General features: G+C 49.6%; 1 protein-coding gene and 1 long non-coding RNA gene across 2 annotated transcripts; one reads left to right on the forward strand and one right to left on the reverse strand.

Annotated features, from left to right (window-relative positions):
- Positions 1-3,313: 3,313 nt before the first annotated feature.
- LOC113605659 (kallikrein-7-like) lies at positions 3,314-8,009 on the reverse strand. Its single transcript, XM_027079177.1, has 6 exons — positions 7,890-8,009; positions 7,461-7,587; positions 6,835-6,991; positions 6,373-6,614; positions 6,011-6,147; positions 3,314-4,137 (listed from the first exon to the last, which is right to left on the reverse strand). Exons 2-6 carry the CDS (start codon positions 7,531-7,533, stop codon positions 3,982-3,984), a joined length of 765 nt encoding a protein of 254 aa, XP_026934978.1. The 5' UTR covers positions 7,534-7,587; positions 7,890-8,009; the 3' UTR covers positions 3,314-3,981.
- Positions 8,010-12,984: 4,975 nt separating this feature from the next.
- Positions 12,985-13,806, forward strand: LOC113605676 (uncharacterized). Its single transcript, XR_003427296.1, has 2 exons — positions 12,985-13,365; positions 13,489-13,806. It is a non-coding gene; the product is annotated as an uncharacterized LOC113605676 (long non-coding RNA).
- The last annotated feature ends 795 nt before the right edge of the window (positions 13,807-14,601 follow it).

The raw sequence follows: 14,601 nt of genomic DNA on the forward strand, positions 1-14,601 counted from the left end.
CGGATTCTTAACCACCCCGCCACCAGGGAAGTCCCCACATGCACTTTTAAATTTTCTAGTAGCCACAATTTTTTTTTTAAGTAAAAAAAAAAAACCCAAAAAACAAGAGTTCATTTTAACATCTCATTCAGCCCAATACATCCAAAACAATAGTATTCCAATGTGAAATCAAAATACAATTTTATTTTTAAAGATTTATTATTTATTTACTTAATGTCTTTTGGCTGCGTCGGGTCTTAGTTGCAGCACACGGGATCTTCACTGAGGCACGCAGGCTCTTTCGTTGCGGCCCGCGGGCTCTTCGTTGTGGTGCACGGGCTTCTCTCTAGTTGTGGCATTCGGGTTTTCTCTCTCTAGTTGTGGCGCCCGGGCTCCAGGTCGCGTAGGCTCTGTAGTTGTGGTGCGCGGGTTCCAGAGCGCGTGGGGTCTGTAGTTTGCAGCACAGGGCCTCTTGTTGAGGCGCGCGAGCTCAGTAGTTGTGGCCCATGGGCTCAGTTGCCCCGAGGCATGTGGGATACTAGCTCCCTGACCAGGGATCGAACCCACATCCCCTGTATTGCAAGGTGGACTCTTTACCACTGGACCACCAGGGAAGTCCCCAAAATACAGTTTTAAAGAGGTGGTTTGCTTTCTTATTGTTTTGCATGATAAATGCTTGGAATCCGATGTGTCTTTTACAATTACAGCACAGCTCAGTTGCAGCTGCCACAGTTCACGAGTCAGGAGCCACCAAGGCGAGTGGCTGCCACATTCTCAGTGCAGCTCTACCCACTTGTGTTCTTGTGCTCCAGCCGTGGAGATTACTTGAAGCTTTCCTGAACCATTCCATGTCTTCTAACCTCTAGGCCTTCGCCTAGGCTATTCCCGCCTCCCAGAATGCTCTTCCCAGCTTCTCCTGGTAACAACTTGTCCTTCAAGTCTTTGCTTAAACATTACCTCCTTCAGGAAGACTTCCCTGAACGCCACCCAACTTCCAACCCTCTGCAGATGGGTTAGTCACTCTCAACTAAGATCCCACAGCGGGTGCCTCCTTCATGTCACGCTGGAGGGTGACCGTCTGGATCCACACCCACCTCCCCCACTGGACCATGAGCTCCTTGAGCGTAGGCGCTGGTTCTCGCTCACCTCTACGTCCCAAGCACCAGCACAGGACTCGGGCCAGAGGAAGCCTGAGCAAATGTTGACCAAATGACTAAATGACTTCATTCCTCCCACGGCTGTTTTACACAAAAGAAAACTGAGGCTCAGAGAAAGGAATTTCATTGCTCAACCTCAAACACCCAGGAAACGGTGGAGCCGGAATCGGAACTCAGCTTCCAACATGGCAGTGGCCATGGCGCGTCTCTTGGGGCCCCGTCTGGTCCCACCTTACTATAATACGGGATGGGTGGATTTGGGAGGAGTTACTGGGAGCCCTGTGGGAAAGGAGGGAGGTGGTAGGCAGTGGGGAGTGGAAGAACCTCTAAGAGAGAGAATGAGGTCCCCAGCTCTAGGCATTTGCCAGTGGCCTTCATGGTTCTGCCATCCCCACACGCCGCGCAGGCTTATTTATGAGATGTTTTTCTCCCAAGTGACACGCTCTGCAAAAGTCTTCAATAAAGAAAATGTTTTACAAGAAAACTTTACGAAAGTGCAAGCAGGGAAGAGAGCCAGAAGCCACGAACAATAAAAACCAACACTCAGGGGCTTCCCCGGCGGTGCAGTGGTTGACTCCACGCTTCCAATGCAGGGGACGCGGGTTCGATCCCTGGTTGGGCAACTAAGATCCCACGTGCCGTGTGGTACAGCCAAAAACAAACAAAAAAAGCCCAACACTCATTGCAGGCTTATTCTGTGTCAGACAGTGTTCTAGCACTTTCTGAATAGTAAACTTATACAATCTTCATAACAGCCCTGGGAAACAGGTGCTACTTCTCTCATTTCAAGGTTGAAGGAACAAGGGTGGGGAGGTGACGTGCTCAAAGGTGAATAGCTGGCAGCTGCCAGAGCTGGGATTGGCACCCGAAGAGCGCAGTTTCTAGAGTCAGTGTCTTTAACTATTACATTTTATCAGCTACCCAAAGAAAAATGAAGTTTTTTGTTTTTTTTTTCATGTACGCGGGCCTCTCACTGCTGTGGCCTCTCCCGCTGCCGAGCACAGGCTCAGCGGCCATGGCTCACGGGCCCAGCCGCTCCACGGCATGTGGGATCCTCCCGGACGGGGGCACGAACCCGCGTCCCCTGCATCGGCAGGCGGACTCTCAACCACTGCGCCACCAGGGAAGCCCCATGTTTTGTTACTTTTTAAACTTTTAGGTTGAATGTGGATTTGGGGTGGCTTGCTGGAGAGAGGGGAAGTTGATGGAGTTTCATGAGGGCGGTGGCCAAATACTCTTGACGTTCCTTAAACTTGACACAGATCCAGAGGCGGGAGGGGCTGGGGGCCTGGACTGCTGGGTCTGAGGGAGGCGGGGGCTCAGCCTCCTGTGCACAGGAGCACCAGAGGAAGTTAAGGGATTCCACGGTGGCTCCAGGATTCCTGCAGTACGGAGACGCGTGGGAGAATAGGAGGCTAGGAGAGAGGGGAAGACGGCGGAGCTTCAACAAGAGGAGAATGTCGGCCAGGCGAGGGTTCTGGGGGAGAACCTGGAAAGACAGGTAGGAGAGGTGAGTCTTGGGCAGCGGAGAGGCTCCCTCTGTCAGCACCTTCTGAGGTATGGCTGCCCACGAGACTTGGATGGCAGGAGTAGGGGCATGGCCAGGCTGAGTCACTGCGACTCCTACCTCCACCCTTTCTGAGGCCCCTTCTCTGCCTTCTTGAGGACAGGAGACCACCTACCTGGGTTCCCAGCCCCCAGCCTCCCCTGGCATCCAGGATGCTGGGGGCTCACTTTTGGCGGGCCCCCGTGGGACCCAGGTGTCCTGTCTTCCTGCCAGCCCTATGCTTCCCCCTCACCTTCTCCCTCTCTCCTAGTCTGTCACCCGTGAAATGCCCAGAAACACTTTCACGCCCCTTTCCACCCTGAAGAAGTAGACATATTCTCTCCTCCCTCCCTTTTACCTCTCTTTACCTTCCCTTTTCCTCTTTCGCTTCTCCATTTTACCGATGAGGAAGACGGAGACCCAGAAAATGGGGAAAAAATATGCCGCTGAGCAGGGAGGCAAGGCAAGGGACCAAGAACCAGATACATTTTTCTCTCCTCTCTAAGGGTCTCCTCTCCTCCACCTTAGAACTCCAGAGCTTTTCCACTGTTGTTTTTCAGGTTATAAACGTGCATACCCGCAGAAAAGTAAATGCAAAGAAGCAGGCTACCTTCCCATGACTACCACCGTATGCAGTTTGGTACACATGATCTCAGGTTTTATTTTGTGAATATTTTCATTTTACATAGCAATGATCACATACACATATATTTCCGTATCTTCCTTTTCTCATTTAACATCACATAGCATAAACATCCTTGCATAGCACTAACAATTCTGCGTAATTATCCTTAGCAGCTGCATAATATCCTTGTCTCAAGCTAGCCTATTGTTTACTTAAACACTCCACTGATTCCGGACATATTCAGTGTTTCCACTGTTTTGCTATGATAAATAATGTTGTGATAAATTCAAACCTTGCTCCACATTTTGGATTTTTTTTTTTTTTTTTTTTAGTAGTATCTTCCTAGAACCAGAATTGCTGGGTCAAAGGTGGAGAACAAGGGTCCTGATTCACGTTGCCCAATCAACTTCCATAAAAATCGTATGAATTTACAGTTTCAGTGGCCGAAGGTGCTGGTCTCACTACTTCTTTACCAGCTCTGAGGTTTTTGTGTCTCGTGTTTTGGTTTTAAGTCCTTGCTGATTTGATTGACTTACACACATGGCATATTGTGGAGGTTTTGATATGTCTTTGAGGAAAAGTAAAGTCAAGTATGACTGTAGATCATCGACGTCCTTATTTCTGTGAATTTCCTGTTCAGGGTGTAGGGATGGAGAGATGGGAGTACGGAGAGATTAGCAATACGTGCTGATGGTGGTGTTTATCCAATCGATGTACTTGCAGACTTGGGTATAGACAGCTGGGTTGTTGGGTTGGCCGCAAGGGAAAGCTCCCCAGGACACCAGGCCTTGCAAAGTACCTTTGCACATCAGTGGTCCCCCGGAGTCACCCTGGAGGGGACAAAGCAAATTAGCTTCAGCTTCAGAGTGAAGTCCCGCCCCCACTTCTGTCTCATACACCCCCACGGTTGTCAGCCTTTGTCTTGCCAGACCCTGGACTTCCACCCCGGCCAATGGGGAGAGACTCATAGTCTCTGGGGACCAATAGTAGAGCAGGAATTAGGGCCATCATGGAGAAGACAAACCACGTTCTCTGAAGACATTGGCTTGAGCCCCGGCCAATGGGACCAATCCCAGGGAAGGGGCAGGGCTTCCGGGGGTCAGAGCCCCATTTCTTCCCCATCTTTGAGGACTCAGCGACAAGCCCATGGGAGGAGGGGCAGTATCTCCAGGGAATGGATACATGGGCATGAAAGAGGGACAGGCTGGTCTTGGAAATCGGGGTCCTAACCGGTGACACAATTCATAAGGCCCCGTGCAAAATGAAAGTGTGGGCTCCCTCGCTCAGAAAGTATTAAGAATTTCAAGACAGCAACAGGAGTGCTTTAAACCGAGGGTGGGACTCTCCTGAGTGTGGGAGCGCGTGTCACTGTACAACTTGCGCATTCGTGAAGCCGGCCCTCACTAGCGGAAGAGAAGGATGTCCCATTCTCTAGGACACACATTCCTGGCCCATCACCCCATCCCTAACACTTACCCTCCCACCACCCCTGACAGCTGAGGGTGCAGGTGAGAGCAAAAGGAGTGGAGGTACGGGGAGAGAGACAAAGAAAGGGAATCACAGAGAAGAGGAAGAGAGTTAAGCAAAGGATGGAGAAAAGAACGGTGGAGCAGTAGAGGGAGGACAGAGAAACACTTGTGTAGGGGCTGGAGAGAGCGTCAGAGAGGTAGGCAGATAAAAAGAGAGACAGGCTTCCCTGGTGGCGCAGCGGTTGGGAGTCCGCCTGCCGATGCAGGGGACACGGGTTCATGACCCGGTCTGGGAGGATCCCACAAGCCGCGGAGCGGCTGGGCCCGTGAGCCATGGCCGCTGAGCCTGCGCGTCCGGAGCCTGTGCTCCGCAACGGGAGAGGCCACAACGGTGAGAGGCCCGCGTACCACCAAAAAAAAAAAAAAAAAAAAGAGGGACAGAAGCAGACAGCCAATGGGGGCGGGGGTGGGTGGCAACACTGATGGAAAGAATGAAATGAAATTAGGTGTAAAGGGAGATGTGGGAAGATACTGTTCAGAGACAGGGAGGGGGTTACAAAGAGGAGGGGAGAGACAGTTCTTTGCCCGGGACCAGGACCCAAGTGAGGTGAGTGAGACATTAACTTCGGTAATTGCAATAAACAGTATTTTCCTGCAATACCTTAAAATTGAATTTAATATGAAAAAGTCCATGATAAACACAGTATCCCAATTTTAGATAAAGGGTCGGTACAGGGCTGTGCTGAGACTTACTGAAGCCTGAGGTAAGTGGGAAATTCAGTAAGACTGATGCCTCTTTATTGAAAATTCTGACATTTTGTTCATCGTGGACTTTTGCATAGATTTTTTAAAAAAATATTGCATAAGAATGTGATTTATCTTGATTACTGAGTTTTCTGGGCACACCCTCCCCTTTAAGGTTTGGGTTTGAAGCCAAGGCTTCACTCGCCTTCCCCTAATCCTGGCCGCATGTTGCCCATCCCCAGCCCCTCCCATTCATCTTTCTGCCTCATCCTCAGGGCCATACCAGCCCCCACTGGGCTGCCACTACTGACCTGAGCAGAGAATGGGATAGAGAAAGCTAGGAAAGCTGGGCTAGGGTGGGGCGGGGGGTGATGATGGAATGCTCAGCGCCAAGGTCAGGTGCAAAGATTCTGGATAGAGGGGGGAGATGGGGCTCTGTGCTGAGATGAAGCAGCCAGGGACCCAGGGCGGGGGAGGAAGGAGGGCTCACGTTGCAGGCATTGGTGCTGGAGTTGGGGATGCCAGCACACAGCATGGAATCTCCCAGCAAGTCCCTGTAAACCTTCCTGCAGTCTTCAGAGGAGATGATGTCGACGTCTGTGCACATGAGTTTCTCTGGAAAGGTCGCTGCAAGATGAGGGTGGGGGGGCTTGTTAGTCAGAGGCCTGGGACTGTGGACCCGTGGGTCCTGATGGGGAGAGGATGGGGGTCCAGGATCCTAGACCTTGAAGGAGGAGGGGGCTGGGGTGCTCAACATTAGGATGTTGAAAAAGGACCTGATTCCTGGTCTCCGGGGTCTGAGGGAGGAGGGGTTCAGGATCTGGGGCTCCTGGGTCACTGAGGGAGCCTCACCAATAGGGCTGGTGGTGGTGCCCCAGCCAGAAACGGTACACGTGGTCCCAGGGGGTTCACAGCGGGAAGGCAGGTTGACCTTCTTCACGGTGGATGACAGCTTGGCCGGCGTCCTTAGCTTCACCAGCATGAGGTCATTAGCCTGGCTCTGCGTGGAGTAGTCAGGGTGGCGGAATGACATTGTGGCCCTGATCTTCTGGCCTCTGCTCAGGTATTCACTGCCCATATGCACGTTGTACGAACTGGGAGAACGGAGCAACATTCATAGCGTCACTGGGAGTGAGAGAGTGGGACAGAGACCCAGAGAGAGAAAAACAGAGATCCTGGGCGGGGGTGGGGGGGAAAGACAGAGACCCAGAGAGGGGGGAGGGCAGAGACGGGGGTCGGTGGAACAGAGACTGGGGGGTGGGCAGGGACCCAGAGGGAGAGCTGGAAGTGCTCAGAGCACCCGTGCCCACGTACTTCATCAGGCAGTGGGCAGCAGTAAGCACCCAGTGCTCGTTGACCAGCACGCCTCCACAGTAGAGCTGATTGCCTCTGAGCAGGGCCACCTGCCAGGGCTGGGCGCCTGTTAGACACGGAATCCCATCAATAATCTTCTCGCCGTTCTTATCCTGGGCTGGAGAGAGACATGGAGAAAAACATGGGTAGTAAGCCTCAGAGGAAGGCTGAGTCAGCAGCGGAGGGATTTGGAGACAGAGATGGAGACAGACAGAGAGACAGGGAGAAATGCAGAGGCAGAAATGGAGAACAGTGCAGAGAAAGCAGGAGATGGAGATGGAGAGAGACAGAGGCAGCCCACTCAGAAACCCAGGAGGAGCATCTTGTCTGTCTGGGGCTGACGACAGAAGCTCATAGGAGAGACCCTGAGTGCAGAAGACAGGGCCCGGGGGACACAGAGACCCCAGGAGTCAGAAGGAAGCAGGAAGAAAAGTGGCAGAAGAGTCTTGTCTTCTGAGGGAGAAAGCTGCTGGAGCAGAGGGAGGTCCTGACTCAGGGACCCCTTGGAGAGAGGGGCCCTTGAAGAGGGTCACTGGGGATGATGGGAGGTCCAAGGGTTAGGGCAGCCCTCCCAGACCGGCCCTCACCTTCCTGTGCAGCAGATCCCAGGGCTAAGGACAGCAGTAGGGTCAGCAGGGCTGGAAGAAGGAATCCTGCCATGGTGGCTTCTCTGAGTCTCTCAGGGGCTGCCAGGTAGAGGAGGGGTCTCTTTTGCTGGGGAGAAGGACAGAGTTCAGGAAGCAGGAGTCCTGGCCCCCAGCCCCCTCCTCCTTCAGACCCAGGAGTCTTTCCCCTTGGGACCCAGGAATCTGGTCTCCCATCTCTCGCCATCCATAAGTCTGTACCCCTAGTTCCTTTTCCCCTAAGAGACCAGAAATTGCAGACCTCCAGCCCCTCATCTGTCAGAGCCGGGCGCGGGCGTCCAGGCTTCCCACTGCCCCCTCCCCTCAGGAACAGGAGTCAGCTGTCCAGCCAGCCTCATCGCCCCCCCCCCCCCAAATGAGGCCCCTTCTCACCTCCGGAGGGCCTGATCTGACGTGGGGCGCAGACTCGGTTGGGAGTCAAGTGTCTCCGGACCTGCCGAGGGCGGCAGTCTTATACCACGTCCAGCCCCCGCCCCCGCCCCCGCCCTCAGCGCCCCGGGATGCAGGTGGGAAAGGCTCTGAGACACTCTTCCTGTGCATCTGGTTATCTCGAAGCCCCGAGGCAGCTAATTCACTTGGCAGCACTCTACTTCTTCCACCCTCCCGCAGCACCCTCTGGGCCCAGCATCCCCGGTGGCCGCTACGGAGGCAGGAGCCGCAGGTGCTCTGGCTTCCGAGGGGCAGATTCAAGGAGTGGCTGAGCTCAGGAAATGCGCTGTGACTTGGGTCCTCCTTTGGGGCCACTTTCTTGCCCCAATCCCCTCTCAGGGATGACCTAGAGCCCATACCGTAATTCTGACGAGCTTGTGATAATTTGTTCAGGCTGGAACCCAGTCATGTCTTTTGAACGTAATATAGGGTATGAATGAAAAAGAAAACGCTTTCCCTAACTCCACCCTGATAAATACTTACGTTTATCAATATAGTCTCTGTTCTCCTGTGATACAGAGATTTCTATACATATTACGTATTTATAACAAAAAGGTCTGTACTAAACATTATCTAATATAACCTTTTTCTTTATAAATTACCTTGAAAAATTTTTCCTCCTAGTATATTTATCTATTTAAAAAAAATTTGGAAATATTTATTTATTTGGTTGTGCTGGGTCTTAGTTGCGGCAGGCAGGCTCCTTAGTTGTGGCATGTGAACTTTTAGTTGTGGCATGCGTGTGAGATCTAGTTCCCTGACCAGGGATCAAACCCGGGCCCCCTACATTGCAAGCTCAGAGTAGCCACCGGGGAAGTCCCTCCTCTTAGTGTGTTTAAATGGGTCTCCTTCCTTCTTAATGGTTGCATAACATCCCATACTATAGTTGTACCCTGACTTACGTAGTCTGTTTCAAGTTGGAGTATTTGGGGATAGTTTTAATTATAATAATGCTGGGTTGAGCTTCCTTGTACATTCATCCTCGCTGATTGTGTTCACGCAAGCAATATTTACTAAGCTTATCCTCTGTGCCGGCAGTTATTCTGGTTCCTGGGGACACTGTGGTCAGCAAAGTACACAAAAATTTCTTCATATAAAAAACAAAATTTCTTCATACAGCCTCTTGTTCTAGTGGGTGGAGACTGTGAATACAAAAGTAAATATATAAAATAAATAGTTTGTTAGATGTTGGTAAGTACTACAGAGAAAAATAAAAGCAGGGAAGAGGGTATTTAAATCAATGCCACCATTCAGCCATTTAACAATCATTTAATAAATATATTTTATAATTCCTATGTGCCTGCAACTTACTATTATGCATCAGAAGGTCAAAAAACATCTTTGTTATGCCACCAGACTGTATGAGAAAGCAACAGACCTGTATTTATTTCAGAGTCACCTTGCAACTAATAATGAACAGGAAGTAGAGCTCTGTTCTCAGTATATTTTCAAGGTCAACCAGGCAGTCACCCGTGATTATTTTTCACGTCTAATATTTGAGGCAGTATCGCCTTGCTTTGTTGCAGTTGGTGCTAAAACACAGAAAAAAAAAAAAAAAAAAAATACAAGACCGAGAGAAATGTACATTGAAAAGGAAAAAAGCAGAAACGTCACGTGGAGAACCTGGGAACAAGGAAGAATATCGTGGGGACTGTCTGAGTCACAGTGCACCTTCAAATAAAATAAATATTTAAAATAAATAAAATAAAATTTTAAAAATAAATAAAATTTAAATAAAAAATAAATAAAATTTATAAATAAAATTTATAAAAAGATTTAAATAAAATTTTTAAAAAGAGCAGGGAAGAGGGATAGGGAGTTATTGGTTTCCTCCACTCTCAGGGACCCCTGGGGTTATAATATTAGGAAGATTCCACATGAACATGACATTTGAACAAAATCTCAAAGGAGATGGTGGATTGATCCATGTAGCTCCTTGGAGGTAGTGAGTCCTAGGCAGAGCAAATGGGCAGGTAAGTTAGGCAACGGGCATGCGTAGAATGTTCTAGCAGGGGAGCCCTTTTGACTGGAGCTGAATGAGCAGGGGGACAAGGACAGGTCATGAGGTCGGGGAGATAATAGGACCAGGATGACAGAGGACCTCAAAGATCAGTGTAGGACTTTGGTGTTTACCTTGAGTGAGATGGGAACCATTATACCTGAAGGCAAGTTCCTAAAAGTGGAATTGACCCCAACTTCTAAATCAGACCCCCAAAATGTGATTTGTTCCTCAGCCCTGAGCCCAAATCTTACCTCAATCCTGACCCCTACCCCAACTCTATTTTTGTCCCATAGTTTGGCCCATAATAGACATTATTGCTGCCTACTCAAACATTCATTCCTTCTGTCTTTCTATCAGAGCCCCAATTTTGTTTGGATAATCTTTTATCCTCATCATGATTGTAACCTTTACTGCACCAAACAGAAAAGCCATTTCTGCCTGCCAGCGATTGGTTTAGAAATGAACATGTGATGCAGTTCTGTCCAATGAGGAATGAGGGGAAGACCACTGGGGCACTTCTCGGAAAGACGTTCTTATTTCCAAAAAGAGACGCCGGAAGAATTCTCTTTTCTTCTTCTTCAAGATGGTGCCCCTTCTGGATATTAACTCTGGAGTGGTGGAAGCCTTCCTGGGACTGGGGAGAGAAGTGGCTGGTGGACCAAGTCAAAACACCGCAGATGGTCAAGCAGAGAGATGGAGTGACATAACAAGATTTGTGTTTTCTAGCTGCTATACGAAGGGGATTTTAAGGGGATGTGGAGACATGAGGAAACTATTGTTATTGTTCAGATGAGAGATGATGACTTGGATAAAGCCATTGGGGAGGTGGAGGTGGTAATAAGTGGATGGATTCAAGATGCATTTAGGATAATCAACAGGGTTTGGTGATGGGTTGAATGGAAGTTGTGGTGAGGGAGACAGGTGTTAAGGCTTCAAGGTCTCTTGCTTGATGGATGGATAGTGAGAAGACACGGCTGGATATGACCAAGCGCCTATGAGAGAGTGAACAAGACCTCACCCTTTTTTAACAGAATGCTGAGGAGGCAGGGGCTGAAGAGAGAATCCAGGGACTTCACGCATAATTCTAACTCCAATCCTTACTTTGACACAATTCTCAACACCAATCTTTTTTTTAATAATACAATTATTTTATTATAAGCCTGAATATCACATGACACATATTCCAAAACGAAACAATGTTGTATGGGAAACAGAATAAATACGCATATTGAAAGATGGTAGTCTATCTTCTCATCCACCACTGACGTCAGTAAAGGATACAGTCAAATTATAGAAATGTAAAAAGGTATCACATAGGTTTCACTTTGAATTCTGACCAAGCTTGGTATCTGACGGTAGAAGACGCATATACTAAGGCTCAACACCGATATTGATGCAAGCATGAGTTTTAACCTGAAACCTTAAGTCGTACCCAATCCTAACCCTCAATTCTGCTATATCCTTGACCAATTCTAAACTTTTACGTCAACTTGGAATCTAGTTCCTACCAAGTTCCTGCCTCCAAATATCAACTCAGGCTAGATTCCACCCCTCAATCAACCTTAACCCTGACTCGTGACTCAAACCCTGGATCCCTAACCATAACCCAAACTCAACCTTGACCCAAACACTGAATGTCACCATAGCCTCTGTCCCAAACCTGACCACATGCACCAGTCACACCAATCCCAACACTCTGACTCCAGTCCCGGCCCTACTCTCATCTACAGCCCAATTTCTGCATGAAATCCCATCCCATTTCCATGTCAAACTCTTTCCCTCACCCCACCTTCACTTTTCCAACTCCATACCCCACCCGACTCCATACTTCCTTTCACACACTAAAATAAAGTTCACCCCTTAACACCATACAGTTGATCCCACACTGACTAAACTCAAGTGAAGTCCCCAAAACTTCTGAGACACTTACTCTCATCAAATTCCAAACCAGACCCCAGAATTCGGACCCCCGACCCCACTAATTCCACTCTGGGACCCCGGGCATGAGGTGTGTCAACCCTCTCGACTTGGGCTCCCAAATCAGGTAGGGGCAGATGCTAGGCCACTCGACCTCACAGCGCCGTGAGCCAGCAAGCTGTATCTTGCCCTCCTGGCTTCCCAAAGAGAGGAATTCTGGCGAGACTTCCAATCTGTTATCTGTCGTCCAAATCTTCGTTCCTGGATTCTCTCTTCAGCCCTCTGCTTCCTCGGCATACGGTTAAGAAGAGGAAAGCAGACACTACTCTGGAGCCCTGCTATCCACTCCTCAATCACCAGAATGTCTCTTCTGGTGTGCTTGGCATATATGTCTTTTTTTTTTTAAGATTTAATTTTTTAAAATTAATTAATTAATTTACTTATGGCTGTGTTGGGTCTTCCTTTCTGTGCGAGGGCTTTCTCTAGTTGTGGCAAGTGGGGGGCCACTCTTCATCGCGGTGCACAGGCCTCTCACTGTCGCGGCCTCTCTTGTCGCGGAGCACAAGCTCCAGACGTGCAGGCTCAGTAGGTGTGGCTCACGGGCCTAGTTGCTCCGCGGCATGTGGGATCCTCCCAGACCAGGGCTTGAACCCGTGTCCGCTGCATTGGCAGGCAGATTCTCAACCACTGCGCCACCAGGGAAGTCCTAAGATTTAATTTTTTATTTATTTTGGCTGCATTGGGTTTTTGTTGCTGTGCACAGACTTTCTCTAGTTGTGGCGAGAAGGGGCTACTCTTTATTGCGGTGCTCAGTCTTCTCGTTGCAGTGGCTTCTCTTTGTTGTGGAGCACGGACTCTAGGAGCGTGGGCTTCAGTAGTTGTGGCATGTGGGCTCAGTAGTTTTGGCGTACAGGCTTAGTTACTCCGCAGCATGTGGGATCTTCCCGGACCAGGGATAGAACCCATGTCCCCTGCGTTGGCAGGCGGATTCTTATCCACTGTGCCACCAGGGAAGTCTGGCATATCTGTCTTTCTGTTGTTGTGGGGGTTTCTTGGTCGTGTTGGGTCTTAGTTGCAGCAGCAGGCTCCATAGTTGTGCCATGCATGTGGGATCTAGTTCCCGGGCCAGGGATCAAGCCTGGGCCCCCTGCATTGGGAGTGTGGAGTCTTAACCATTGCACCACCAGGGAAGTCCCTGTCCTTCCGTGTTCTTCACTATTTAATCTGACTTTATTGCTAAACACTGGTCTTCACAAGCAGAGGAAATGTGTCTTGCATTCAAAGGTGTTTTTATAAGCACCCAGCCCAAACCAGGGAGTGTAGGAGGCACTTAAATAAATACTGGTTGGCAAAGCGCTGTCACCCACAGATCAGTCAACAGCCCAGTCATTCCTTGTTCCCTGAGCCATTCAGCCACAGGGCGTGATAGGAAGAACTTGACTTCACAAGTCAGACAAACCCAGGTTTCACCAACCCTGGGTGCCCTCCTCGTGATCTCAGGTAAGTGATTTAACTTTTCCCAGCCTCACTTTGCCCCTCTCTAAAGTGGAGGAAAGCAAAATATACTTCTCAAGGCAAGTGAACGAATGAAATAACATGGGCTGCCTCACCTCATCCTACCAGGAACGAGGCAGCTTCCATTCCTTACGCATCTACCATGTGATGTGTTGGATGCTCTGCAAACCACGTGTCTATGCGTCTCATGGGACCAAGCGAGGACTGTCTTCCCCATTTTACAGATGAAAAAAGGGAAGTTTAAAAGAAGGTAGAACCCTCGTGCAAAATCGACGGCTCAGGAGGCAGAACGGTCAGAATTCGAATGCTGAGGATTGCCCATAGTCTAACCATTGCACAAACCCACAATCTGAGAAGGACGTTTCCCTGGGACACTGTCACATATGCTCAGAATCTCTTTTGGTTAAAAATGAACTCGGAACCCCATAGCCTTGTTATTAATGATGCATGCCCCCACGTTGACGAGAGCCCCAAATCCCCAGTCCTCTCGTGCCCTTTGGGTTTGGTCCCGTTCCTAAGTCCCACCCAGACACCCAGCTTCATACTTCCTTTGCACACAGACTTATGTCCTGATCCTTTGCCAGATGACTCATCTTCCAGCTCATGATCACACCTGAGAACTGGTGTCTTGCTGTGCTGCAGCAGCTGTCCCTTACTCTAAGGGACCAATCATAAGCAAAGGGGGCGGGGCTTCCATGAAGGGGACAAATCCAAGGGGAGCCGTGAAGACTGAAGTTGCAGCCAATAGGAAAGAGAGTGTTATATCTACGGCAAATCTCAAGATGTGTCACCTTGGGGTTGGGGAGCTCACTGAGGGAGCATTGAAGTCAGTGGCGCCATTCCGTGGCCAGCTGGGAAGACAGCACTGCTCCCCAAGGAACCAATCATAGGAGAAAGCAATCATGCTAGGGAACCCAGTCAGGACTCGAAGAAAAACAGCTGACTACCTGATCATCGGTAAAGTCAGCACAGATTCCAGGCACTGACACTGAGAAATAGCGCAGGGAGCTTGCGCACCCTCTAGACGCAGACTCTTTCCTTCACGGACTTATCCTCTCACTCCCTTTAATCCCCACCTTGTCCCTGCACCCCACCCTGCAGACAAGCGTTCCCAAGAAAACAACAAGGACAATTCAATTATTCTGATTCCTGTGCTGTGTCACCTGCAGGGAGAGTGTGCCTTCTCTGAACCTGCTTCCCCCTCTGTAGAGTTAGGGGTGC

Source organism: Aethalodelphis obliquidens, unplaced genomic scaffold (genome assembly GCF_003676395.1).
Source record: "Aethalodelphis obliquidens isolate GAN/ISIS:26980383/991018 unplaced genomic scaffold, ASM367639v1 scaffold43, whole genome shotgun sequence".
Classification (NCBI taxonomy): Eukaryota; Metazoa; Chordata; class Mammalia; order Artiodactyla; family Delphinidae; genus Aethalodelphis; species Aethalodelphis obliquidens.

Bases quoted from the DNA above. Each gene is read 5' to 3' on its own strand.
- LOC113605659 (XM_027079177.1), bottom strand. From the start codon at position 7,533: ATGGCAGGATTCCTTCTTCCAGCCCTGCTGACCCTACTGCTGTCCTTA. The intron at 6,148-6,372 runs GTGAGGCTCCCT...CTCATCTTGCAG, and splicing joins CACCACCACCAGCCCTATTG to CGACCTTTCCAGAGAAACTC. The intron at 4,138-6,010 runs GTGAGCCCTCCT...TGTCCCCTCCAG, and splicing joins CCAGCACCAATGCCTGCAAC to GGTGACTCCGGGGGACCACT.